General features: G+C 47.5%; 2 protein-coding genes across 5 annotated transcripts in view; one reads left to right on the top strand and one right to left on the bottom strand.

Moving 5' to 3' along the window:
• The window catches only part of FAM168A (family with sequence similarity 168 member A), a 240,514-nt gene extending 232,419 nt beyond the window's left edge, over positions 1 to 8,095 (bottom strand). Inside the window, exon 1 of the mRNA XM_032358344.1 lies at positions 7,515 to 8,095. The gene's annotated coding sequence lies outside the window, so the exon portion shown is untranslated. The remainder of the gene's footprint in view (positions 1 to 7,514) is intronic.
• On the top strand, positions 3,848 to 17,242 carry PLEKHB1 (pleckstrin homology domain containing B1). Of its 4 annotated transcripts, none has more exons than XM_032358339.1 (8): positions 3,848 to 4,001; positions 5,217 to 5,292; positions 6,405 to 6,557; positions 7,152 to 7,254; positions 8,295 to 8,334; positions 10,922 to 11,026; positions 15,233 to 15,332; positions 15,903 to 17,242. In XM_032358339.1, exons 1-8 carry the CDS (start codon positions 3,894 to 3,896, stop codon positions 16,037 to 16,039), a joined length of 822 nt encoding a protein of 273 aa, XP_032214230.1. In that variant the 5' UTR covers positions 3,848 to 3,893; the 3' UTR covers positions 16,040 to 17,242. The 4 variants fall into 4 exon arrangements, with proteins under 4 accessions (XP_032214230.1, XP_032214232.1, XP_032214228.1 ...); XM_032358341.1 differs by having other exon boundaries at positions 3,904 to 3,991; XM_032358337.1 differs by lacking the exon at positions 3,848 to 4,001 and adding an exon at positions 5,073 to 5,100.
• Positions 17,243 to 24,592: the final 7,350 nt, after the last annotated feature.

Here is a 24,592-nt window from a genome sequence, read left to right as displayed (position 1 = left end):
AATGGTGCAACCGCTTTGGAAAATAGTTTGACAGTTCCACAAAATGTTAAACATAGAGTTACCATATGACCCAGCAATATCACACCCAAGAGAAATAACAACATATATCCACACAAAAATTCTCACAATATTCTTAGCAGCATTATTTATAATAGCTAAAAAAGAGGAAGCTACCCAAATGTCCATCAACTAATGGATATATAAAATGTGGTATATCTATACAATTGAATATTATTTGTCAATGAAAGGGAATGAAGTACTGATTTATGCTATAACAGGAACCCTGAAAACATCATGTTAAATGAAAGAAGCCCATTACAAAAGTCCACATATTACATGATTCCATTTATATGAAATGTCCAGAATAGGTAAATCCATAGAGACCAGGTAGATAGCAGCTCTTCCCAGAGGTGGGGGGAAAGGGGTTTGAGAGTGACTGCTAAAGGGTAAAGTTTCTCTTTGGGATGAGAAAATGTCCTGAAATTGGGTAGTGGTAATGGTTGCACAACTCTGAATATATTAGAACACTGAATTGTAGACTTTAAAAGACTGAGGCGTGCCTGGGTGGTACAGTCCATTAAGCATCCGACTCCTGGTTTTGGCTCAGGTCATGATCTCAGGGTCGTGGGATCAAATTTTGCATTGGCTTGTGCTCAGCACAGACTCTGCTTGAGTTTCTCTCTCTTTCTGCCCCTCCCGCTCATTCTTTTTCAAATAAATAAATAAATATTTTAAAATAAAATAAAATTTCATAATAAAATAAAATAAAAATTTAAAAATAAAATAAAAGACTGAATTTTATGGTATCCATGTCACTAAATTATTATTTGAAAACCTTTCACATAACTGGTTTTTACTTCTGCTCAAATTGCGGAATTTTTTTTTAAGATTTTATTTATTTATTTGACAGACAGAGATCACAAGTAGGCAGAGAAGCAGGCAGAGAGAGGAGGAAGCAGGCTCCCTGCTGAGCAGAGAGCCCAATACGGGGCTCAATCCCAGGACCCTGAGATCATGACCCAAGCAGAAGGCAGTGGCTTAACCCACTGAGCCACCCAGGCGCCCCAAATTTCGGAATTTTAAACTAGAGATAGCATGTTATTTTCATGATAGCATACTCTCTAGAAAATAGAAGTAGTAAATTTTAATTTGATGAGTCAGTCCACTATTCTCTAAACAATATATTGTATGAGCTGTTCAACCACTAGAGACATTGGAAATAGCAAAATACTTTTTTTTCCCCTCTGTCAATAGTTCTGTGCACTAGTTACGAGAGAAACCTGAAAGTTGCTTGTGAGCTTGTTGGTCTCAATACATTTTAGTAGATTAAACAAACCACCTCTCAAAGCCAAGACTCTGGGAGCTAGGATTCCTGCTATGCTTACAGAGTCTCTTAACTGTCAGCCTACACTCTTTCCAATGGTCTACACAGCTCTGGAAATTAAAAAAACAATCTGCGGTAATGGTCACGGCTTTGGGGTCTACAAACTCCTAAGAATTACATGCAAAACGTGATATGTGTGTGCATTTTTTTCCCCTGTGTAGAGCCTATACCTATTATCAGCTTCTCAAAGACGGTTGGGGAACAATATTTCAGAGACACAAGCCAGATGGGGCTGCATTTGGATTCCGTAACAGGATCGGTGGTTTTAGTTTACCATGCACCATTCCCTTTTTTCTTGCCACAGCACCTGCTCTTTGGGGAGTGTTGGTGGGGGAGTCCTCCCTCTGAAATCCACAGTGCTGCTGGAGAATCTTCTCCTTTCATCTAGTTGCTAAATCCAATGTCATTTAGAAACTGTCTGCACTGTTCCCCCATTCTTCTATGACACCAAATGGCTCTTCAGAGAGGAGCAAGGAGAGTTGGGGAGAGGGCTGGATTCCCCAGTCCCAGATTTCCTGAGGCTAGCTCCACTCCTCCCTCCCTCCCTTCCTTCCCTCCTTCTATCTGTCCACGCTTCCTCCTTCTCCTTCCCCTCTTTACTCTTCCTCCCTTCTTCCTTCCTTCATTCTTTCCTTCTTTTCTTCCTATCCTTTCTTCTCTTCCTTCCCCTCTTTACCGTCTTTCTGTCTTCCCTTCTTTACTCCCTCCCTTCCTTGCAGCTAGAGGCTCAAATTTTAGCCCGAAGGCAGGGGTGGGACATTCCAGGCAGAGAAAGGCACAGGGTAAGAAACAGCGTGGTTTAGGAGAGGTGGTTCCTGGGGCTGCACAGAAACGGTGAGCTCAGCAGCTAAGAGGATTGGCCACGACGAATCCCTCAGCAAGGCACGCGCTGTACGAAAGAACTAAGCGCCAGGGTGATTCAAGGTCAGGATTACAGAAACTCCGAAGCGAGAAGGAAGCTTAAAGAGCCAGGCGGTGCAGCCAGGCTGGGATGATGGCACTGTCCTGCCTGGCAGGAGAAGGCAGATTTAGCCCCGCCCCGACCCAGGGAGCAGGACTGGCCCAGCCCCTCCGCTCTGGGAATCTTAGACAAACGTAACCAAGACCACCTCTGAATCACGGATGATTTGTTATCCAGCGAACTGAATGACAGTCGGCGACTGAGATAAGTCGGGAAAGTTGGGGAGTGCCTGGAGAGAGACGACGATTTTCTCTGGGACTATGTGCCTCCTCTTTGCCTCCCCCTTCCGGCTCCCACTTGGTAGCACCTTCCTGATCCCCTAATCTCTTAAGGCGCTCAGAGAAATGCCCCCCTGCAGGAGCCTTCTGGGAAATGCTACTCTGACTGGCCAGGAACCATGAGTCCCGCAGCCCCGGTAAGGAACAGCCCTCTGGGACAGGAAGAAGGGCCTAGGGTGGAGTGGGTGCCCTCTCAAATAGGGTTTGGGTCCAAGAGCCCTTCAGGCCCCCCCACAGTCCCTGTTCTCTGAATGACGTCCTAGGTCTGCTCTTAGGTGGGTGCTTATGGGTTTGAGCTATTCAAGGAAGTGATCATGGAGGGGCAGACCCCTCCATGGTGGTAGACACAGAAACAGTCTTCTTTTCCCAGTTGGTCCTCCTGCAATCATTTTATGCCCTAGAAAGATATTTTGAACCCACAAATCAGACCACCTAACTCTTGAAACCCCTACCCCCAATCTCCAGCCACTATAAGAGCTGTAAGAGCTCATAAGAGCCAAGCAAGTCATGAGCCCATCATCCCAGGCTTCGTGTTACATCCTTGCAAACCCTACAGCTCCATCCCTTGCCACTCCCCATGCCCTCCCCATCCCTGCACTCTATTTTCCGAACACACTGAAGTACTGGACATGCTTTTGAACTTTCTGATCAGTGCTCATAGGATTCTCTTAGCTGTCCCCTGGGAAACTCCTACTCATCCCTCAAGGACCCTTTTTAGCCTCCTCGGGAGGCCTTCCCGAACCTCTTGGGCAAAGTGAGACTCCTCTCCCACGGTTAAATCATATCCTGTGTTTACATTTAGCCTCCCCCCACACCAGACTGGAAGCTGGGGAAGGAAGGAGGAAAGGCCTTGTCGGATGCTCCTTTGTGCCCCCAACTGGCGCCCACAAAATGGCGTGGCACAAAATGAGTATTGAGAAAACATGGCAAAACTAGGAGCCTGGCTCCTCCTCGCAAACTTACTTTTTTTAGAGAGCGAGCTCATGATTTTTAGGTAATGTATTTCATGATAAATGAGCGCACAGATATCTTGGCAAAATAAAATTACAGGTGCAGCTTCTCACCTGTGCTCCCGGTCAGCCCAGGGTTACCGCCCAGGAGAAGCCTTGTACAGCTCTAGGGCTGTACTACAAGTACAGCCTGCAGACTACAAGTCCCAGAAGCCTCGCGGGCGCCCATCTCTCCCCGCCCATCCCCTCTTGGAGGTGGGGCGGGGCCAAAGGGCGGGGCCCAGGGCTAGCCTAGCCCAGGGCACAGCCTGGGGATTGAAATGCCCCAGGCGTTGTGGGGCACACAAAGCGCACGCGCAGCAGGTTGGGTAGCCTCAGCATCAAGTAGCGGCGGTTTTGGCAGCAGCATCCGCAAGAGGTGTGGACAGGTGGGTGCATTCAGGGGAGGCTGGAGAGGGAGTTTGCACCTGACCCTCTGTCTGACCAGTGTTAGGTCTTGGAGAAGGGAGGGAGCCGCAGGAGAAGCATGGACAAAGTCAGGCCTTCCTGCTCAGGTGTGCCAGCCCTTACTACGCAGCAACAGGTGTGAGCAGGTGGGGGAGGGGTAGAGGCACCCGCTCGCAAGTACGTCGCCCTCAGAAACAGAGTGAACCTTGATTCCAGTCCAAGCTCCTTCACATACATGGACAAGTCATTTGCTGTCCCTCAGTTTGTCCACCTGTAAAACAGGAAAGATTCTGCCCATCTAATGGAGTTACAGTGGGGACAAAGTGAAGTGGTATAGTATGTGCAGCGATTTCCGAACTTTGCTGCACATTAGAATCCCCTGGGATCTTTAAAGACTCGCCTCCCATCCCCAGACCTGATTTCGTTGTTATGGAGCATGACCTGGGTATTGAGAGTTTTAAAATCTCCTACAGGTGTGATGGTTAGAAACTGGGACTGCTGGGCGTGAAGGCAGGTGCCCCTGCTTTCTAATCAGGGAGATCTGCATGAGTGATTGAACTTCTCCATACCTGTTTTCTGGTAATAACAGGGATTTTTGTGAGGCTTCAACAAGATAATAGATGCAAACACTGAGAAGCCTGCCTGGCACATAAGGCTCAGGCAATCAGAGCTGCTTTTGAACTATCATTTTACATACTTCATAAATGCCTCAGGTGAGGTGCAAGTGGGAGGGAGGCTTTTCTTATCATGAAAGTCCCTCATTCATTGCCATGATTTTAGTAGTATGTGCTGCCAGCATTTCAAAATTCTAGGGTTTCCAACAATGTAAGCGTTCCTCACCCCAGCCTCTACCTGCCTCATAGACATGCCTTCACAGATCTAGAAAAGGAAGCCAGGCAGAAGGGACATGGTCAAGGTTATGGAGCTGAGGTTGGAATCCAGGCTCCCTATTCCCACCCCCGCACAATGGGTGGCTGCTCTGCTGACCCCACAAGAACAGTGCTCTCATTATCCTGCTGGAGCAGAGAAGAAGGAGACAAGCAGGCTTGCCCTTGTTTGTTTACGAACACTCCCTTAAAGGTTTCCTCGGTGGCTCCCCCAGGGAGGACCAGGGAGGACAGGGCTGGGGCTTCTCTCTGGGGAACTGCCCGGGGGGCTGCTGGTGAGGCCTGTGTGTCCTGTGGCTCCTCTCACAGGTCCTGCCTGACCCCACCCTGGAAAGTCCTTTTGAAGAAATGGCCCTGGTGAGGGGCGGCTGGCTGTGGAGACAGAGTGAGTGACCCTGGGCCAAATCCTTGTCTGTCTGTACCTTGTCCAGGGGCAGGAGGGGGCAGAAGTGTCTTGTTGGGAATGTCCCAGTGAACCATTCTCCCAAGAAACAAAACCCTCTTTCCCCCCTCTCCTGCTTTGTTCATACTCTTCCCGCTGCTTGGAATGTCCTTCCTATTTCTGACTGCTTGGTAAATGTCCCCTTCTGTGAGGAGCCTTCTCTGACTTTGCCTCTAACCCCTGCTCCAGCCTCTGCTGTAGCACCAACAGTGTAAGCTCCCCACACTGTTCCCAATGCTTCATACATACCTTCGTGATAGCATTAATCCCCCTATAATAGAACCGCCATTACCTGTGGGTCTTACCACTCCCCATATTGGCTCCAGACTGTAGGCTGCTTAAGAGCAGAGGCCGGGTTTGAGGCTCAGCATATCCATAGCACCCTAGCCCAGGGCTGGCCACAGAACAAGGCTTAGAATAAAATGAAAACACCTCTGTGTTTTGGAATCTGTAAAGCTCGAAGAAGCTCCCTATGTCTTTGCCCTTTCCGTTAAGATTTTCAATTATAAAATGGCTGAAGGTAGGGCTCAGGCTTCCAGACCCACCTCTGGCCAGAATTGTGATCTGAACAAGAGCTACCCTGGGTTAGGAGCTCTCCAACGACCCACGACCATACTCACTTCATTCAGTTCAGCAAACACTGAGCCCAGGTCCTCCTGGGTGCTGGGTCCAGTATGGGGAGCTGTGAACCCCACCCCCAGTCTGGTAGCTACACAAAAGGCTGTCACACAAGTCGGAGATAAGAGGTAAGATGGAGGCTCAGATAAGGAGAGGTCTTTGTCCTTGAAGAAACCTGGGGCTTGGCCTTGGAAGCCCCCAAGGAAGGAATCTGGTTATCATTTACCATTGAACACATTATGGGGTCTCTGTTATGTATTAGGCCCAATGAGAGGCATTGGGGGAGCAAGGCAGAAAGAGGCCCTGCCATCATTTCAGGAGGTAGATAGATAAGAAAGGGGGGGGTCACAACAGTGGGGGTTGGGGTAAGGGGGGGGTTCCTGCCCGCCTGCAGGCTCTGCTATCAGCCGGCCTAGCAAATGTGGACCATCGCACAGGCTCCATCCTCCGCCGCTGGAAGCGGAACTGGTTCGCCCTGTGGCTGGATGGGACCCTGGGCTACTACCGCGACGAGACTGCGCAGGATGAGGAGGACCGTGTGCTCATCCAGTTCAACATCCGCGATATAAAGATTGGCCAAGAGTGCCATGGTGAGAAGCCCTTTTCCCTCTGGCACTGTGACTCTGGCCACTGCCCTCCCACTGTGTCTGTCTGATAACACCTGCATCAGGCTCTTTGCCCCTGCAGAGGGCTTCCACAGACAATGCTTCTAGGCCTCTATGAACGCCAGCTTGTGTGGGTGCGAAATAAGAAATGAGTTCCTTATTGAGTTCCGGCCTTGTGCTGGGCCTGGGTCCTATACGGGGATCACAGAGGTGAGTCTGACACAGTTCCTGTCTTCCAGGTGCCAGGAACTAGATAAAGATGAAAAGGAATAAGGAGGACCAGAGAAGTTCAGTAACTGGCCCAGAGTCACACAGCAAATCTCCTCCACCAAGACTCAGGCCACAATTATAATAGGGTCACTGATAGATGTCTCTAACAAGGGCTATAGGCAATGAGGAAAGGCTGAAAGTTTCTAAAGAGTAAAGCAGAATCCCAAAAGAAAGTGTGTGGGAACAAAGGAGGCTGGCAATGGCCTAGAATCAGAACCCAGAGGTCAATTCCTATTCTTGTTTCTATTTTACTGGGGAACCTGGGACCTGTGGTTTGTGGAATCCCCATATGCGTGTGTCTGCCTTTAGATGTGCAGCCCCCAGAGGGCCGGAGCCGAGATGGCCTGCTGACCGTGAACCTGCGGGAGGGCTCCCGTCTCCACTTGTGTGCAGAGACCAAGGATGATGCTATGTGAGTCCTCCTGGAGAGGATAGGGCAGAATGTTAGGGAATGTACCCAGATGCCTCCTCCTGCTGGGCTTTCTGATTCCCAAAGGGTAGGAAGTGGGGAGGGGACAAAGATTGTCAGCAGGGTGGAGGCTGGGCGCAGTGCATCTGAATGGCTCACCGTGATTGGTAGTGTACCCAGGAAAGTCCTCACCCAGAATGCGATGGAACCCACATACTTGCCTGAGGTGCGTGGTCCCCAATCATAGAGAGTCATGTATTTACCTGACAGATGCGCTCTCACTTGGGCTGATACAGAGGATAAGACAGCTAGCTCAGTGACATCCATAAAGGGTCCTCCTTCCCACTGTCTTCTGAAAAGGTTCCTTGGTGGGTGGCCTTCATCTGAGGCACAGACCCAGATCCGCCTAACTGAGGCAGCCCACTATTGTTCCGGGGACACCCCAATGTCAGGTTCAGGTCCACACTGCAAGATGGGGTGTGCCTGCCTCCTCACATTCTTTCCCTTCCTACCCTCTGGCTGAGGGTCAGTCGGCCTTTCCATTGTAGAAGAGAGAAAGAGATTGGGTGTGTGGCAGTGGGGGAAGCTGAGCTCCGGGCACACAAAGCACAGAGCCGCCTTGTCCACCCCAGCCAGGTGCCATGGCAACCAACAAAGGCCGGATTGTCTGGTGTCCACTGGGCCTTCACGGGCTCTGGGGTCAGAGTGTTGGAGAGCTGTGTTGGTAGATTTGGGGTGTGGAGGTGAGCTGCAGTGAGAGGCCCAGCCCAGGCGTGCCAGAATCTGAAGGCCCCTAGGAGACCACCCAAGCCCAGCCATCTATTGTCTAGACAGGAAAACTGGAAGAAGGGAAGGGTGTGGGCTAAGAATGAATTAGGAGACTCCAGCTCCAGTGAGAGCTCTGTTCGTGTGCCTGGGGTGGGAGGGGTGTCACCTCTGTCCATCCAAGAGTCAAGAGGCTGGTTGAGGAGGAAAGTAAGGGGCCTACATCTTGGGGCCTGACCTCTCACCTCCCTCCTCATGCTTTGGGGTTTGCTTTGCAGAGCGTGGAAGACGGCACTGCTGGAGGCAAACTCCACCCCGGTGAGCAATCCCATTCTCTCCTTTCTCCTCACCACCCCTTCCTGCCATGGAATCATGGGTGATTCAGACTTGGTCTCCGCCTGCCAGGAGCTCTCAGTTCCCCTAGATGCAAGCGAATAGGTTTGTGTGGACTCAGATGTGCTGAGTCCCGAGTGGAAAAGGACAGAAGACAGACAACTGGTGCTTGGAGGAAAGAAAGAAGGAGGTGGCTTGTCAGTTGCGCGAAAGGAACCGCCTTTTATTGAGCAGCTATTGTATGCCCAGCATGACACAGGTCCAGTTCTGGCTGCTCACTGCAGTCCTGTGAGGTGGGGATTCTTGTTCCCTCTCTGCAGATGATAAGATTGAGCTTTATTCATCCACAAAACAAATATTTACTGAGCTCCTACTATGTGCCAGGCACTGAGCCAAAGGGCAGGGGTCAGAGGTGAACTAAGTTGGGAGGTGTAGGTCCTGCCTTCCTGGACTCAGCCTAGTGTGCAGCCGGATGGGAAGCAACTGGGCACATAGTTCATGATTCTGTTGCAGTTGTGGGAACTGCTGTGACAGGAGGTGCTGCGTGCACTCCATGTGACCACCTTGGTGGCCTGATCCTGGTGGGAGTTCAGACAAAGCTAAAGATGAAACCTGAAGGATGGACAGAAATCAGCTGGCTGAAAGGGGTGCAGTGGAGTGAAGGGAACAGCTTTCCAGGCAGAGGAACTGCATGTGCAAAGGCCCTGAGAAAGGTTATGACTTTAGCAAGTTTGAGAACAGAATGAAGGCGGGGGCAGCTGGAGGTTAGGGATGGAGAGCAGGGGAGAGAGCATGGCATGATGGGACGTGTTTCCGACATTGGTTTCTGCCAAGAACACCAGGGGGTCACTGAAAGCTTTTAAGCAGTGGGATGAGATGAACAGATCAGACCAGATTTGTATTTTCAAAAAGATAAGTCTGGCTGGTAGGAACAGACAGCAGAGGGTTAAGAGTAGATGCCAGGAGACTAGTTACTTCTAACCAGGCGGGGGCAGAGTTCTGGTGACTGGCTGGAGGTCTGGACTAAGCTGATAAGGATCAGACATATTTAGGAGGTAGAGTCAATGGAGCTTAGTGATGGATGAAGGTGTGGGTTTGAGGAGCCACCCAAAGCCCACAGCTCAAGGGTGCCCCAATTTGGCCCATCTGCCTGACTCCACATTCAGTGCCTGCTCCTTCCGTCTGTGGCACAGGGGCGCCTGATCTCATCTAGAGAGAAAGTCTGGGGAGAAGTAGCAGGGAAGACGTGATTGTGTTTAGAACCCTTCTTGGGCCTGCATCTGCTGAGGGCGGGGCATGGTGCTCCGTGCCTGCCATTGTTTGTACCATTTAATCTCCCAACAGCCTTGGTAGAGTAGGTACTTTGAGTCCCATTTTACAGATAGGGAAGGCGACCTTCAGAGAGGAAGTGACTTAGCCATAGCCTCACAGTCTTAAGTCAGTGGAAGAACCTGTACAGCACCTCGGCCAGTGAGCTGGGGAGGGAAGGGCATCATCTGCAGAAAGAGCTGAGTGAGCAGAGGTGGACAAATGGGGTGTGCACACGTGTGTGTGTGTGTATGTGTGCACACGTGTGCAAGGGGCCAGAGTCTGGCCTGGCTGAACCATAAGACATGGAGGGAAAGAAATGGGAGAGCTGACCTCTGAGGAGCAATGAAGGGTATTAAGCATGGAGGACTGTGGCCAGACTTCAGGGAGCAGACCCCAGCTTCTGGGTGGAGGTAGGATCAGAATCTGGGAGTGAGGAGGCAGGGGCAGCACTCAGCAGGGTGGAGGTCCCCCCCGCTGTTAGCTAACTTGGCTCTGAGCTCCAAATCCCCCCCGATGCAGGCAAATCTGTCCCACCCGAAAGAGGCGGAAAGAGGTGAGGGCTGACCGTCTGTGCTCTGTGACTCTATGAAGCTGCCTTGTCCCTTCTCTGCCTGTGCACCTTCCCGCCACTCTGCTTCCCACAGCTCTCTGCTCTGACCCTCGCTCCACCTCTCACTACCCATGCTTCACACACAGCCCTCTGGTCCCTGGGCTTGCTCGAGTAGAATGTGTTTGCGCTTCTGTCTCTGTACCAGAGGCTGCCTGGCTCCGAGTGTCCATGCCTGCCCGTGGCTGCTCTCCATCCTGTGCTTATGGAGGAGTGACCTGCACTTTGTCCCTCCATGTCCTACAGATTTATACCCCCTCTGGATGGAGACTGTTCCAGGGAACACAGGGCCAGAGACCCAGCCAGGGGCAAGGCTGGAAGGCCAGTGTAGGGGGGAGGGGGGTGGGAAGGTAGATCAGACCTGTTCTGCCCTCCCTGGAGACTGGGAGCCTCAGCAGCCTAAAAGAGGCGAAGTTGAGCTAATTCTGGAGACTCTACAGATCCTTCTCTGTGTATCTTTGGCAAAGTCACTGCCCTCTCTGAGACTCCCTCCATTACCATGGGCTGAAGAGGAAGAGAACAACTCTTTCCCATGACCAGCTGACAGAGGGGGCTGGTAGGGCCTGTTAAAAGCTCTGAGCTTCTCCAGATGTAGAGGGCCTCTGACAGCTCCCTCCCTCCCTCCCCCTTCTTGGGTTTCTGTGGCTCAAGCAGGCCCCAGCTGGAGCCACCGTCCCTCCCAGGAGCCGCCGAGTTTGCCCCAAGGTCAGGTGTGTGACCAGCTCGTGGAGCCCCTGTAAGGTTGAGAGGCGGATCTGGGTAAGTGCTGGCTCAGCTCTCCCTGCCTCCATTCTGGCCATGACGATGCGCCTCCAGAACTGGGCCCAGTTGCCTCCCTTCCCTGCTCACAAACATTCCATGGCTCCCTATCACCCACAGGATACCACCCATAGCCCTATTTTCAAGGCCCTCAGGATCTGGCCTGGGCGAGTCTCGTCTACCACATCTCCCTCCTCCCCTGTGCTCCAGGTGCTTTGCTGTTTCTTCTGTTCCCGGCTGTGCCAGACCCATTCCCTCCTCCCAGGCTTTGCATGTGCCATTCTCTCTGTGGAGAAAACTCTTAGTTTCCTTATTCACCTGACAAACTGATGCTTAGCCTCTAGGAGCCACTTCAAAGGCTGCCCCCTCCTCAGGGAGGACTTCCCAGACCTCCACTCACAGCCTGCTGCACTAAATGCTTAGTATTGTCTTCTTAGGCCTGGGTACAAGTCCCTGTATTTTGGTCTCTATTCTCCCACGAGACCTGGGACTTCCTCCAAGGTAAAGACCAGGTCTAATCAGCTTTGCCCCTAAGGTGTCTAGCACAGTGCTGGGTATCCAACAGGTACTCAATGAGTGCTCAGTGATCGGGACAGTTTTTTGACTCTCCTTATTCCTGATGCGTGGAGCTAGGGCAAAAGTGGGCCTCAGGCAGTGTTCACCAAATGAGCGAATGAGTGAATGACCAATGGGAGGAAGGAGGTGGGAAAACCCTCTGTAATGGTATCACTACCGCATATCATAATTTAGTCCATATTTGTCCCCCTTCCCCACCCCAGAATCTCTGGGAAGCAGTGAGTGGCGGGGGTGGATCCTCTCTCTGTCCCCAGTGTTCAGCAGGGCATGGGGTGGGTGCAGGGGAGGCCCCTCCTCTTACAGCCAACTATGAATTCCTTTCATGGCACAGTGGTGCTCAATGTGGCTCTGCCTTTGAATCAATTCAGGACTTACCAAAAAAAAAAAATTCAAGCATTCAGATCCTACCTCTGGATGCTCTAATTCCATAGGTCTGGAGTAGGGCCTTGGAAATCTCTGGTTTAAAAAACTTCAGGTAATATCGATGTGCAGAACCACTGAACTGAAGTGCCAGGCCCACGCAGGTCCGGTTGCATAGACATGGCTCGGCTGGATTCTCATTGTGCCTTAGAATGGGCACTGTGGGCCAGACTGTTCCCATCTGCAGATGTGAAAACTGAGGCTCTGAAAGGCAATATAACTGGACCAGGTCACTTGATTCATCAGTGGCAGGACTAGGACTTCTATCCTAGCATTGAGTCCTCCCCATTGCCTGAACGAGGATATAAGTGTTTTAGGCGTCCCCGTGTTTAAAGCGGGGATGCCTAAAAATAGGATTTAAAAAGCTGTAAACCAAGTAAGAAGACCTTTTCTGAGGGAAAGGTTGTATTTGTATGTGGCCCCCTGATTGGCTGACCCTGTACTTGCAAAAGGGGCTGGGCTTTCAGGGAGGGAGAGGATCAGGGATTAAGGCCTTAGGTTCTATCCATGAGGTCTCCGGAGGATCCCCTGCCCTGTTGCCAGGCAACCCGCCTGAGTTTTCCTCTGGGCCTCCCAAGACCAGAGGGTAGAAACAGGTGCCACAAGGGGTATGAGGTGGTGTTTCCACTCTCTCCAAGGCCCAACTGCTCCCTTGGCTCACTGTGCAGCTACTGGCAGGTGCAGGCTCTAGACCTCAAGTCCTCTACAAATAAAAGAGGGGATCTGGGTGCTTGGCTCTCTGTAGGCCCTTCTAGGCATGGAGCTCAGATTCTGGCCACCCTCTATTAGAAAGCCCAATTGGATCACTTTAGGGGAGAGCACAGAGAGGGAAATCACTTGAGACTGAGCATTGATTGTCTGAACCTCCTGCATTTCCCTGGGACTGGTCATTGTCCCTAACTTGAGGCTGGACTTAGAGCTGGGTGACTCGCTGTTATTTGACTCACTTGAGATTAATTCAATCCATTAGACACCTATCATGTTCAGAGACATGATTAGACCTTTCTTTATGGGGTTGGGGGGGGGTGTCTCCCAGTCTGATGGGAGACATACACACTCGCAGGGATACAAACAATGACACTGTAGAGTGATTGGTGCTGTCTAAGGGGAGTCTAAGGGCCCGATCAGAACCTGAGGTTCAGGGAGGGTGATACTTGGGTTCAGTCTGAAAGAGAGGTTAGACATGGAAATTTGAAATCACAGGTGTGCTTGGAGAACTCCCCTTTATAGCCAAACTTTTTTTTTTTTTTATTCATTCATTTGAGAGAGAGAGACCACAAGTGGGCAGTAGGCTGAGGGAGAGGGACAAGCAGATTCCCTGAAGTCAGATGCTTAACCGACTGAGCCACCCATGTGCCCCCCATAGCCAAAACTTTTTTTTTCTTTTTAGATTTTATTTATTTATTTGACAGAGATCACAGGTAGGCAGAGAGGCAGGCAGAGAGAGAGAGGAAGGGAAGCAGACTGCCTGCTGAGCAGATAGCCCAATGTGGGGCACGATCCCAGGACCCTGGGATCATGACCTGAGCTGAGGCTTTAACCCACTGAGCCACCCAGATGCCCCTACAGCTAAACTCTTGCAAGAGTTGTCATGACATGTTGATTCCATCCTCCACCTCTCAATCATTCTTCAACTCTCCATAGCCTAGATTCTTTTTTTTTTTTTAAGATTTTATTTATTTATTTGACAGAGAGAGATCACAAGTAGGCAGAGAGGCAGGCAGAGAGAGAGGAGGAAGCAGGCTCCCTGCTGAGCAGAGAGCCCGATGGGGGACTCGATCCCAGGACCCTGAGATCATGACCTGAGCCGAAGGCAGCGCTTAACCCACTGAGCCACCCAGGCGCCCTCCATAGCCTAGATTCTTATCCCAACCATGCCACTGTAAAATGTTTTTTTCAAGGTTACCCACAACTTCCAAGTTGCCAAAACCAATGGCCTAATCTCTTGGCATTGGCCAAAAAGATGGATAGAAGAGCATATTTAGAAGTTAAAATCATGAGACCTGCCTGGTAGCTGTTGTGATGTGGAAGACAAGTGTGCCAACCTGATGTCTTGGTTTGAATGCATGGTGGTGGCATGTAGAGAAAAGCACTTATAGAAGAACAAGTTTGGGAGATGCAAAGGTGATGACATCACTTTGGGATTGGAATTTAAGACACCTAGACTTCTAAAGGGAGTTGGACCATTCAGGTATGACACCCAGTTAGAGATATAACGTGGAAGGGGGGGCTAAGAAGACCAGGAGAGAAGGGGACCGACCCCCTCTCCAGATCTGCTCCCCTTGGGATAAATGAGGGGCTTGGATTCAGACCTTCCATTTAATTCAGCATATATTTATTGGTTCTTGTTATGTAGTAGGCCCTGCATGTAACAGGAATTAATCAGAGTCCTTGCTTATAAGTAGCTCACATTTGGTGTGCAGGCAGGAAAGGCCAGGAGGAAAGATAGGGGGAAAAGGCACTAGCAGAGTCCATAGAGAACTCAGGAAGAAAGGATTTTTTCTGAAACCAGAGGGCTTCCTGGAGTGGGTGGCTTTTGAGTTAGGCTTTGAGGGGTTGATAAAATACTAATGAAGGGACTGCATGCATATCTCCCTCCCAGAGATAGCAATGACCACTCTTTTCTGAGCCCCCATCCCCAGCTCTGTGGTAATGTGAAGATAATAGTGTCTGCAGTAAGGACTAGAGGAAGTAACACATGTGGACACCTCCCTCAGGGCCTGGTACATGATAGATGCTCGATGATACTTTACTTTACATCCCTACCCTTCCTTTCCTTTCCTTTCTCCCCAACCTTTTACTTCTGGGCCTGGGACTTGGCCAGATGCCCCACCCCATGATGAGGAGAGTAGAGAAATCCACTGGATTTCTCCAAAAGGGCCATTGGAGAGCACTAGCAAATAGTAGACTGTGTATGGAAGTTGGGAGCCATGGAGAATTTTTATTTATGGGAGTGCTAACTAGGAGGCCAGGGCAGGAAAATGGAATCACTGGGAGCTGGATGTAGGGGCTAAAATTTTAGAGGACAAGGATCATGGACCATGTGGAGGAGGCAGGGCCTTTTTCCATGAGCTTGCTGGTTCCTAGGGAACCGTTTCTAAACTTGGGGAAGCGGTTTTGTGGGTCTAGAAGGACCTAAGCCGGGTGTGTTGGGGAAGAGACCAAACCGGGGACAGAGTTCCCAGGCAGTTAACCCAGTCAGCTCCTCAGGTGCGTGTCTACAGCCCGTACCAGGACTACTATGAGGTGGTACACCCCAACGCGCATGAAGCCACATATATCCGCAGCTACTACGGACCGCCCTATGCAGGTAAGTACCCAGCCTGGTCCGCCCCCTCCCCCATTCCAGTGCCAAGCCCCACTCTTGTAGTGACCACGGATTTTCTCAGGTGGGACCCTCCACTGGGCCCTCCCCAACCGGAAATTGGAAATCTCGCGTGGACCAGCGGCCCCCACACTCCATAGATCTGACCTTTCCTCTCAAGGCCGGCCCTTTTTCAAGGGCTATGCTGCAGTACCCGTTTCTGAGCTCGTCCCGACCCCTGGTGGCTAAACGTGGGAACGACCGCCTCCCGCCCGAAGGGCTGGTCAGTTGGGAAAGCCTACCGTCGAGTGTGTCAAGGATGTTCTTAAAGATCCCGGAGTTTTCTCGCTGTTGCACCCTAGACCCGCAGCCTCAGAATGTCCGTAGCAGATTTAAGGCTTGTAAGCCTTGGGGAAAGAATTCAAGTCCTTTCCAAATCAAGGCCTCAGTTTCTCCAACTGAGGTGTGGGAGAGTGGGCTCAGCCCCTTATCCTGGGTTGGGTGTGAGTCTAGGGGAGGAGAGGGACAAAGGTCTCTCTGCTCCTAAGTCCCCAGCCCTCACGGCTCTCTCCACAGGCCCCGGCGTGACGCACGTGGTAGTGCGGGAGGATCCCTGCTACAGTGCTGGAGCTCCACTGGCCATGGGCATGCTTGCCGGGGCTGCCACAGGTGCAGCCCTCGGCTCGCTCATGTGGTCGCCCTGCTGGTTCTGACCCCTGGGACTCAGAGTGTGGACCCTGCGCATAGACCAACAAACCCCTGTTATTACTTAACCCCACCCATTGCTACTCTAAGCTCTGCCGTACTTTGGCTCCTTCTTCTCCATTGGCCGCTTCTGGACTTGGATCATCCATCCCACTGCCCAACACTATACTGGAAGAAGCTATCATCCTAGGCACAAACATAGCTCAAAATCCTTGTATCTCCTGCCGACACCCCAGAATTTTGTTATAGACATATATGGACAGGTTTCCTGCAAATATACTAAGACACAGAAAACACAGCTCATGTGATTCAAAGTCCCACGTGCTGGAGACACTGGAGTCAGATTCTTTCCTCCAGCTGCTCCAGGGTTTGTAGGAAAAACAGAAGTAAATAAACACTTGACAAGGCCGACATCCATCCTTTGGCCCATGAAGGTAAAAGCAGACGAAGGTAGGCTAGGAGTAGGGTTGTTGGCAAGAGTGCAGAGCAGTAAATATCTTGGCATGTCCAAGGACTTAAGAGTTCATTTAGGCTGAGGTGAGGACTGGGATCAGATCATGATGGACCTCTAGGCTAAAGAGCTTGCTGGATAAAGGCGAGATGTAAGCTCTTTGAAGGGAAGTTTCAGGATTGTGCCTATAATGAATATATTGCCTGTTTTGCTAATATTGATACATACTCAAATCCAAAACACTCTCTGAAGTTAGCCCCATCCTTTCTACTATCAGCTTCCTGGGTCCCTTGTTCCTTCAGTGCTCAGAAAACATCTATTCCCTGTGTTAGGCTGCCTGGGGCAGCAATCGAGCTGAAGCTGGGGTCTCCTTGCTGGGGGGCAGATGAGCTCTGTTTGGAACCTCCAGCCCTAGGATGGTGCCTCCATCAGGAAATGCATTCCTGGTCCCCAGGAACTTGGACCTGTCTCCATAGCTGTGGCTGTCAACCATCTCAGGCTTTGTCTTTTCCTTCACTCTGGGAGAGATGGCAGTATTCACCTATTGGGCCTGATCCACTGGGAAGCCTCACACGTGCCTTCCTGTCAGGTGGCCCAGCAGTCTCTCCATTTGGCTTGCTTCCAATTTCTTTTCCCATTCTGTACTAATAGAAGTGCTAAAATTCCTGGCCAGTAGCCAGAGTAGCCTGCTAAAGTTCCCTTGTAAACAGGGGCTCCAATGGCCCTGCGGCAGAGACTAATAAAGATGTGATTGGCTCTAGCCCTGGCTCTGGCTTTTTTATCTATAAACCACATCCTGGCCCCGCCCTGTTCCCCCTGGGACATCTCAGTGACTCAGCACCTACTAGTGCCTTCTTTGGTGTACTGGGAATAATGTGTAGATTCTGCGGGCAAGTAGAACTGGTGACAGCACATTAACTGAGCATTTTGGGGGCAACTCACTTAGCCTTTCTGAATCTTGCTTTTCTCACGCATAGATAAGGTGGTAGGTTGAACATGGCCATCCCCAAGGGCTCAAAGGGAGAGGCTGTATCCGGGTCTCTGCCATCTGATCTGTTGGGTGATCCAGGTTTTGCCCTGTCTGCTGAGAGTCTGGTGGTGTAGAGGTCTTTTCCAGTAGGTTCCCATCCTTCTAGAGGTGAGCCAATGAGTTAGTCTCACAGAAAGCAGGTGTCTAGGGAAGGAAACACAACCATCTTGCATCAGGCCTTTTAAGGCTGCAAGTAACAGAAACCCCCTGCTCAAACTGATTTAAGCCAAAAAAGGGAAAGCACTGAGTTATATAACTGAGAAGTCCAGAAACTGTTTGATGCAGGGATTCAAACAGTGTCCCTCAGACTTTGTTTTCATCTTTACAGCCATAGGGCTGCCTCATTCAAAGTTTCCAGTGACATTCAGCAGCTCTAGACTAATGCCCTTCTGGGGTCAAGTCTAGCCAAGAGAGAGCTCTTCTTCCTCCAACAGTATGAACAAAAGTCCTAGGACTGAAGGACCTTAGCCCAAATTGGGTCCTGTGGTCATCCATAAGCTATGGTGATCTGGAAAAGACAGCCTAAAACAACAAGGCTTAGAACAAGGGTGGAGTAGTGTGCCCAAATAAGTTTGGGGCATCGCTGCCAGAAGTAGGATGAACAGATAAGAACTAAGTGGCAAAAGCATAGGGTGTCTGCTCCAGCCATATCCCCAGAGACGCCAACTTAAAGGGAGGCATTAACACCAATGATTCAATGAGGTAAGGTAAGTGAGGACCATGGCAGAGTGGGAGCTCTGAGGAGAGGTATCCAACTCTGCCAAGGAAATGGGAAAGCTCTGGGACAGGAAGTAGAAACTTAGGATGAGCCTTGAAGGATGAGTAGGAGTTTGCCAAGCAGGGAAGGGAGGGAGAGTTTTTCACACTGAAAGAACACATGGAAAAATGGCATGAGCAATGGCCTTAGAAGACGTTGGGTCTTGAGAACACTGTGAAGTTGTCAGTCTGATGTCACAGATTGCATGGTGAGGATGGATGGTAGATGAGTCCTTATTAAAGAAAATCTCCCACAGCTCGGTTAAGGGCTCTTTGTTCCCCTATAGCCTCGGGGCTACCATTTATCATAATCTTGATGATGCCCTGGTTCTTTCCACCCACCCCACTGAACAGGGCAAGACAAACACAAATGGATGCTTCAGGTGCAGTTTGTTTCAAAATCTCTCCACCAACAGGATGATAGCATGATTTTTTAATCTTCCAACTGTTCAGTAGATAATTATTAAATTATTCACACATAGATTAAGACAAACATTCTCAGAAAACACAGTCTGACCTAGAAGTGGCTTATGGGCCACATCTGGCTCACATATTCTTTTGTTTGGTCAATACAGTGTATTTGAGAAGTTTGGAATTAAAATGTGATACCACTACATACCTACCTAAATGGCTAAAGGTGAAAAAGATAGACAACAGTAAGTACTGCTGTAGAGCAAATCGAAATCTCACATGAGTGTAAATTGGCACAATTGCTTTGGAAACTATTCGGTAGAGACAAATACATGCATACCTTATAATCCATTGATTATACTCCTCAGGTACACCAAACAGAAATGTGTACATGTTTACCAAAAAATAGTAAGTGCGAAAGTATAAAAGCAGTGGAAAAAACTCAAATTCTAGATCCACCTGGATCTATGATATGTTCTATTCACAAATTGGAATATTCAATGAGAATTAATTACCCATAAGTATACGCAAAATTGGGAGTGAATCCAAAAAATAAAACAAGGAGAGTGGAGGGGAGGTGGGAAAATAGAGTTTATACTGTGGCAAGTTTTCTGTATTTTATGTGAAGTACTACAATATTAAGTGTATTCTGGTAAGTCAAAGATGCACACTGGAAAAAACAAGTGTTGGTGAAAATGTAGAGAAAAAGTAACCTTCATGCACTGCTGGTGGGAATGCAAATTAGTGCAGCTACAGTGGAAGACAGTATGGAGTTTCCTTAAAAAGTTAAACAGAACTACCCTATGATCCAGTAATCACACTACTGGCTATTACCCAAAGAATACAAAACACTAATTCAAAGGGATACAGGTACCCCCATGTTTGTTGCAGCATTATTTACAATAGCCAAACTATGGGAGCAGCCCAGGTGTCCATTGGTAGACAAATGGATATAGAAGATGTGGTATATATATGCAATGGAGTATTACTCAGCCATAAAAAAGGGAAATGTTGCTATTTGCAATGACACGGATGGATCTAGAGAGTATAAAGCTAAGAGAAATAAGTTAGTCAGAGAAAGGCAAATACCATAGGATTTCACTCATATGTGGAATTTAAGAAACTAAACAAAGGAAAAAAGAGACAAACTGAAAACCAGACTCGTAACTATAGAGAACAAACTGATGGTTATCAGAGGAGAGGTAGGTGGGGTGATTGGTGAAATAAATGATGGGGACTAAAGAGTATGCTTATCATGATGGGCACTGAGTAATGTACTGAATTGCTGAATCACTGTATTATATAACTGAAACTAATATAACACTGTATGTTAATGATACTGAAATTAAAATTAAAAACTTAATAAAAAAAGATGCACATTGGAATCCTATAGCAACCATTGAAAATATAATGCAAGGAGGGTAAGAAAAAATGCCAGTAGAGGAATTAAAAAATAGATCCAGTGAATAGATAACAAATACCAAAATGGCAGACCTAAATCCAAACACATTAATAATTACATTAAATATAAGTGGACAAGATATACATTAAGGGGTACCTGCATGGTTCAGTCAGTTAAGCGTCTGCCTTTGGCTCAGGTCATGGTAGGAGTTAACTTACAGATGTAACAACAACAAAAAACTGGTAGAAGGAAACAATACAGACTGCACAGAGATAAATGAAATAGAGTATAGAAAATAAAATAGAGAAATACAATGAAACCAAAAGTTGGTTCTTTGAGGTCAACAAAATTGACAAACCTTTAGCTAAGGAAAAAAAAAATAACTCATGAAAAAAAGAGGAAAGACTCAAATTACTAAACTCAGAAATGAAAGTGGGGACCTCACTACCAAATATACAGAAATAAAAACAATTATATAAGAATACAGTGAATAATTATATTCAAAAAAATTGGATGACCAAGAGAAAATTGGCAAATTCCACACAGACTATCCAACAATTCATAAAGAGAAAGAAAATTTGACTAGATCTATGACGTAAGTAGATCAAATCAGTGATCAAAAAACCTTCCAATAAGGAAAAGCCCAGAACTAGATGGCTTCAGTGGTGAATTCTATCAAACATTTAAAGAATTATTTAACTCAAAATGGATAAGGACCTAAATGTTAGACCCGAAACCATAAAAATTCTAAAAGAGACTGTAGGCAGTTATTTCTCTGACATTGACCACTGCAACATATTTCTAGATAGGTTTCCTGAGGCAAGGGAAACAAAAGAAAAATAAACTATTGGGACTACATCAAAATAAAATGCTTCTGTACAACAAAGGAAACAATCAACAAAACCAAAAGACAACCTACTGAATGGGAAAAGACATTTGAAATGACATATCCAATAAAGGATTAGTATCCAAAATATGTAAAGTACTGGGGCACCTGGGTGGCTCAGTGGGTTAAAGCCTCTGCCTTCAGCTCAGGTCATGGTCTCAGGGTCCTGGGATCGAGCCCCACATTGGGCTCTCTGCTCAGCCAGGAGCCTGCTTCCTCCTCTCTCTCTCTCTGCCTGCCTCTCTGCCTCCTTGTGATCTGTCAAATAAATAAATAAACTTAAAAAAAAAAAAAACCAAAATATGTAAAGTACTTATAAAACTCAACACTAAAAAACTCCAAATAATCCAGTTAAAAATGGGCAGAAGAAGGGAACAGATATTTCCCCAAAGAAGACACATAGATGGCCAAAAGAAATGTGAAAAACTGCTCAACACCACTTATCATCAGGGAAATGCAAATCAAAACCATAATGAGATATCACCTCACACCTATCAGAATGACTAAAATCAAAAACACAAAAAAGTGTTGGTGAGGATGTGGAGAAAAAGGAACACTCGTGCACTGCTGGTGGGAATGCAAACTGGTGCAGCTACCATGGAAAACAGTAAGGCGCTTTCTCAAAAAGTTAAAAACAGAACTACCCTCTGACCCAATAATCACTGGCTATTTACCCAAAGAATACAAAAACACCAATTCAAAGGGATACAGGTACCCTTATGTTTATTGCAGCATTATTTACAACAGCCAAACTATGGAAGCAGCCTAAGTGTCCACTGATTGTTAAAAAAAGATGTGGTACACATACACAATGGAATATTACTCAGTCATAAAAAAAAGAATGAAATGTTGCCACTTGCAATGATATGGATGGATCTAGAGAGTGAAATAAGTGAAATAAGTCAATCACAGGGGCGCCTGGGTGGCTCAGTTGGTTGAGCATCTCACTCTTGGTTTCAGCTTAGGTTGGGATCTTGGGGTGGTGGGATCAGGCCCTGCATCATCTCCATGCTTGGCGCAGAGTTTGCTTGGTAATCTCTCCCTCGCCTTCTGCCCCTCCCCCACTCATGCTCTCAAATAAATAAATAAATAAATATCCTTTTTAAAAAAGTCAGAGAAAGACAAATACTATATGATTTCACTCATATGTGGAATTTTTTTTAAAGATTTTATTTTTATTTGTCAGAGAGAGACGGAGAGCGAGCGAGCATAGGCAGACAGAGTGGTAGGCAGAGACAGAGGGAGAAGCAGGCTCCCTGCCGAGCAAGGAGCCCGATGTGGGACTCGATCCCAGGACGCTGGGATCATGACCTGAGTCGAAGGCAGCTGCTTAACCAACTGAGCCCCCCAGGTGACCCTCATATGTGGAATTTAACAAAACAAAGAAAAAAACAGACAAACCAGAAACAGACTCCTAACTATAAAGAACAAAGTGAGGTTTCCCTTAAGATCAGAAAGAAGACAGAATGTCCACTTTTGTCACTTGTATTCAACATAGCACTGGGAGTTGTAACCAGAGGAATTAGGCTAGAAAAAGAAATAAAAGGCATCCAAATCGGAATTGAATAAATCATCTCTGTTTACAGATGACAAGATCTCACACATCTGGTGCACCTGGGTGGCTCAGCGGGTTAAGCCTCTGCCTTCAGCTCAGGTCATGATCTCAGGGTCCTGGGATCGAGCCCTGCATTGGGTTCTTTGCTCAGCGGGGAGCCTGCTTCCCCCACCCCCTGCCTGCCTCTCTGCCTACTTGTGATCTATCAAATAAATAAATAAAATCTTAAAAAAAAACCCTCACACATCTGACCCTGAACAACACAGGTTTGAACTGCATGGGTCCACTTACATGGAGATTTTTTTCCAATAAATACAGAACAGTACCGTAAATATATGTTCTCTTCCTTATGATTTTAACATTTTCTTTTCTCTAGCTTACCTTAAGACTACAACATATAATACAAAACAACATGCAAAATATGTTAATTGGTTGTTTATGTTATTGGTATGGCTTCTGGTCAACAGTATTCATAGTTAAGTTTTGGGGGATTCAAAAGTTGTATGTAGACTTGTTTTAATTCCAGTTTCATTAACATAGTATTCTATTGGTTTCAGGTGTACAACAGAGTGATTCAAAAATTTTGTACACCACCCATTGCTCATCACCACAAGGGCACTCCTTAATCCCTATCACCTGTTTCACCCACTACCCCACCCACCCCCCCTCTGGTAACCATCAGTTTGTTCTCTATAGTTAAGAGCCTGTTTTGTCTTTTTGTTTGTTTCTTAAATTCTACATATAAGTGAAATCGTATGGTATTTGTCTTCCTCTGACTAATTTCACTTAGCATTTTATTCTCTAGTTCTATTTGTTGGAAATGGCAAGATTTCATTCTTTTTATGGCTTTTTTTCATATCACTTTTTTTAAAGAAAGATTTTATTTGACAGACAGAGATCACAAATAGGCAGAGAGGCAGGCAGAGAGAGAGAGGGAAGCAGGCTCCCTGTTAAGCAGAGAGCCCGATGCAGGGCTCGATCCCAGGACCCTGGGATCATGACCTCAGCCAAAGGCAGAGGCTTTAACCCACTGAGCCACCTAGGTGCCCTTACATATCACTTCTTTATCCATTCATCTATCAGTGGACACTTAGGCTGCTTCCATAGTTTGGCTCTTGTGAATAATGCTGCTATAAACACAGGGGTACCTGTATCTCTTTGAATTAATGTTTTTGTATTCTTTGGGTAACTAGCCAGTAGTGTGATTACTGGATCATAGGGTAGTTCTGTTTTTAACTTTTTGAGGAAAACTCCATGCAGTCTTCCACAGTAGCTGCACCAGTCTGCATTCCCACCAACAATGCACAAGGGTTCCTTTTTCTCCACATCCTTGCCAACACTTGTTTCTTATATGCAGATTTCTGAATGCAGAGGAGTCAATGCCCCTAAACCTTAATTGTTCAAGGGTCAGCTGTATGTTAAAACCCTAAATATTCCACAAAAAAAATTGTTAGAGTTAATAAAACAAATTTAGCAAAGTTGCAGGATAGAAAATCAACATAAAAATCAGTTGCATTTCACACACTAGCACTGAACAATCCAAAAAGGGAATTAAGAAAAAGATTCCACTTAAAATAGCACCAAAAGGAATAAAATACTTAGGAATAAACGTAACTACCAACTACGTGAAAGACTTGTATGCTGAAAACTACGACACCACTGAAAGAAATTGAAGATATAAATCAATCAATCACTCAATCAATCGATAAAAATATAAGTAAATAAAATTGAAGATATACAGATATATAGATATAGATAAAAATAGATAAAAATAAAATGTGTTTTGTTATGGTCTGAATGTTTTATCTACCTCAAAACTCATACATGGAAATCTTAATCACCCGAAGATGGCATTCCTAGGTGGGGTTTGGGAAGGTCCTTAAATCATGAGGGTGGAGTCCTCATAAATGGTATTAGTGACTTAAGAGAGGCTCCAGAGAGATCCCTTGCCCATTCTGCCATGTGAGTATACCACAAGGTCTGTGACCCAAAGGAGATCTCATGACTATGCTGGCACCCTAATTTCATTGGATTTCTGGGCTCTAGAAGTATGAGCAATAAATACCTGCT

Source organism: Mustela erminea, chromosome 9 (assembly GCF_009829155.1).
Source record: "Mustela erminea isolate mMusErm1 chromosome 9, mMusErm1.Pri, whole genome shotgun sequence".
Lineage (NCBI taxonomy): Eukaryota > Metazoa > Chordata > Mammalia > Carnivora > Mustelidae > Mustela > Mustela erminea.
The sequence above is the reverse complement of the archived record's forward strand: the minus strand, read 5'-3'. Positions and strand labels throughout refer to the sequence as shown.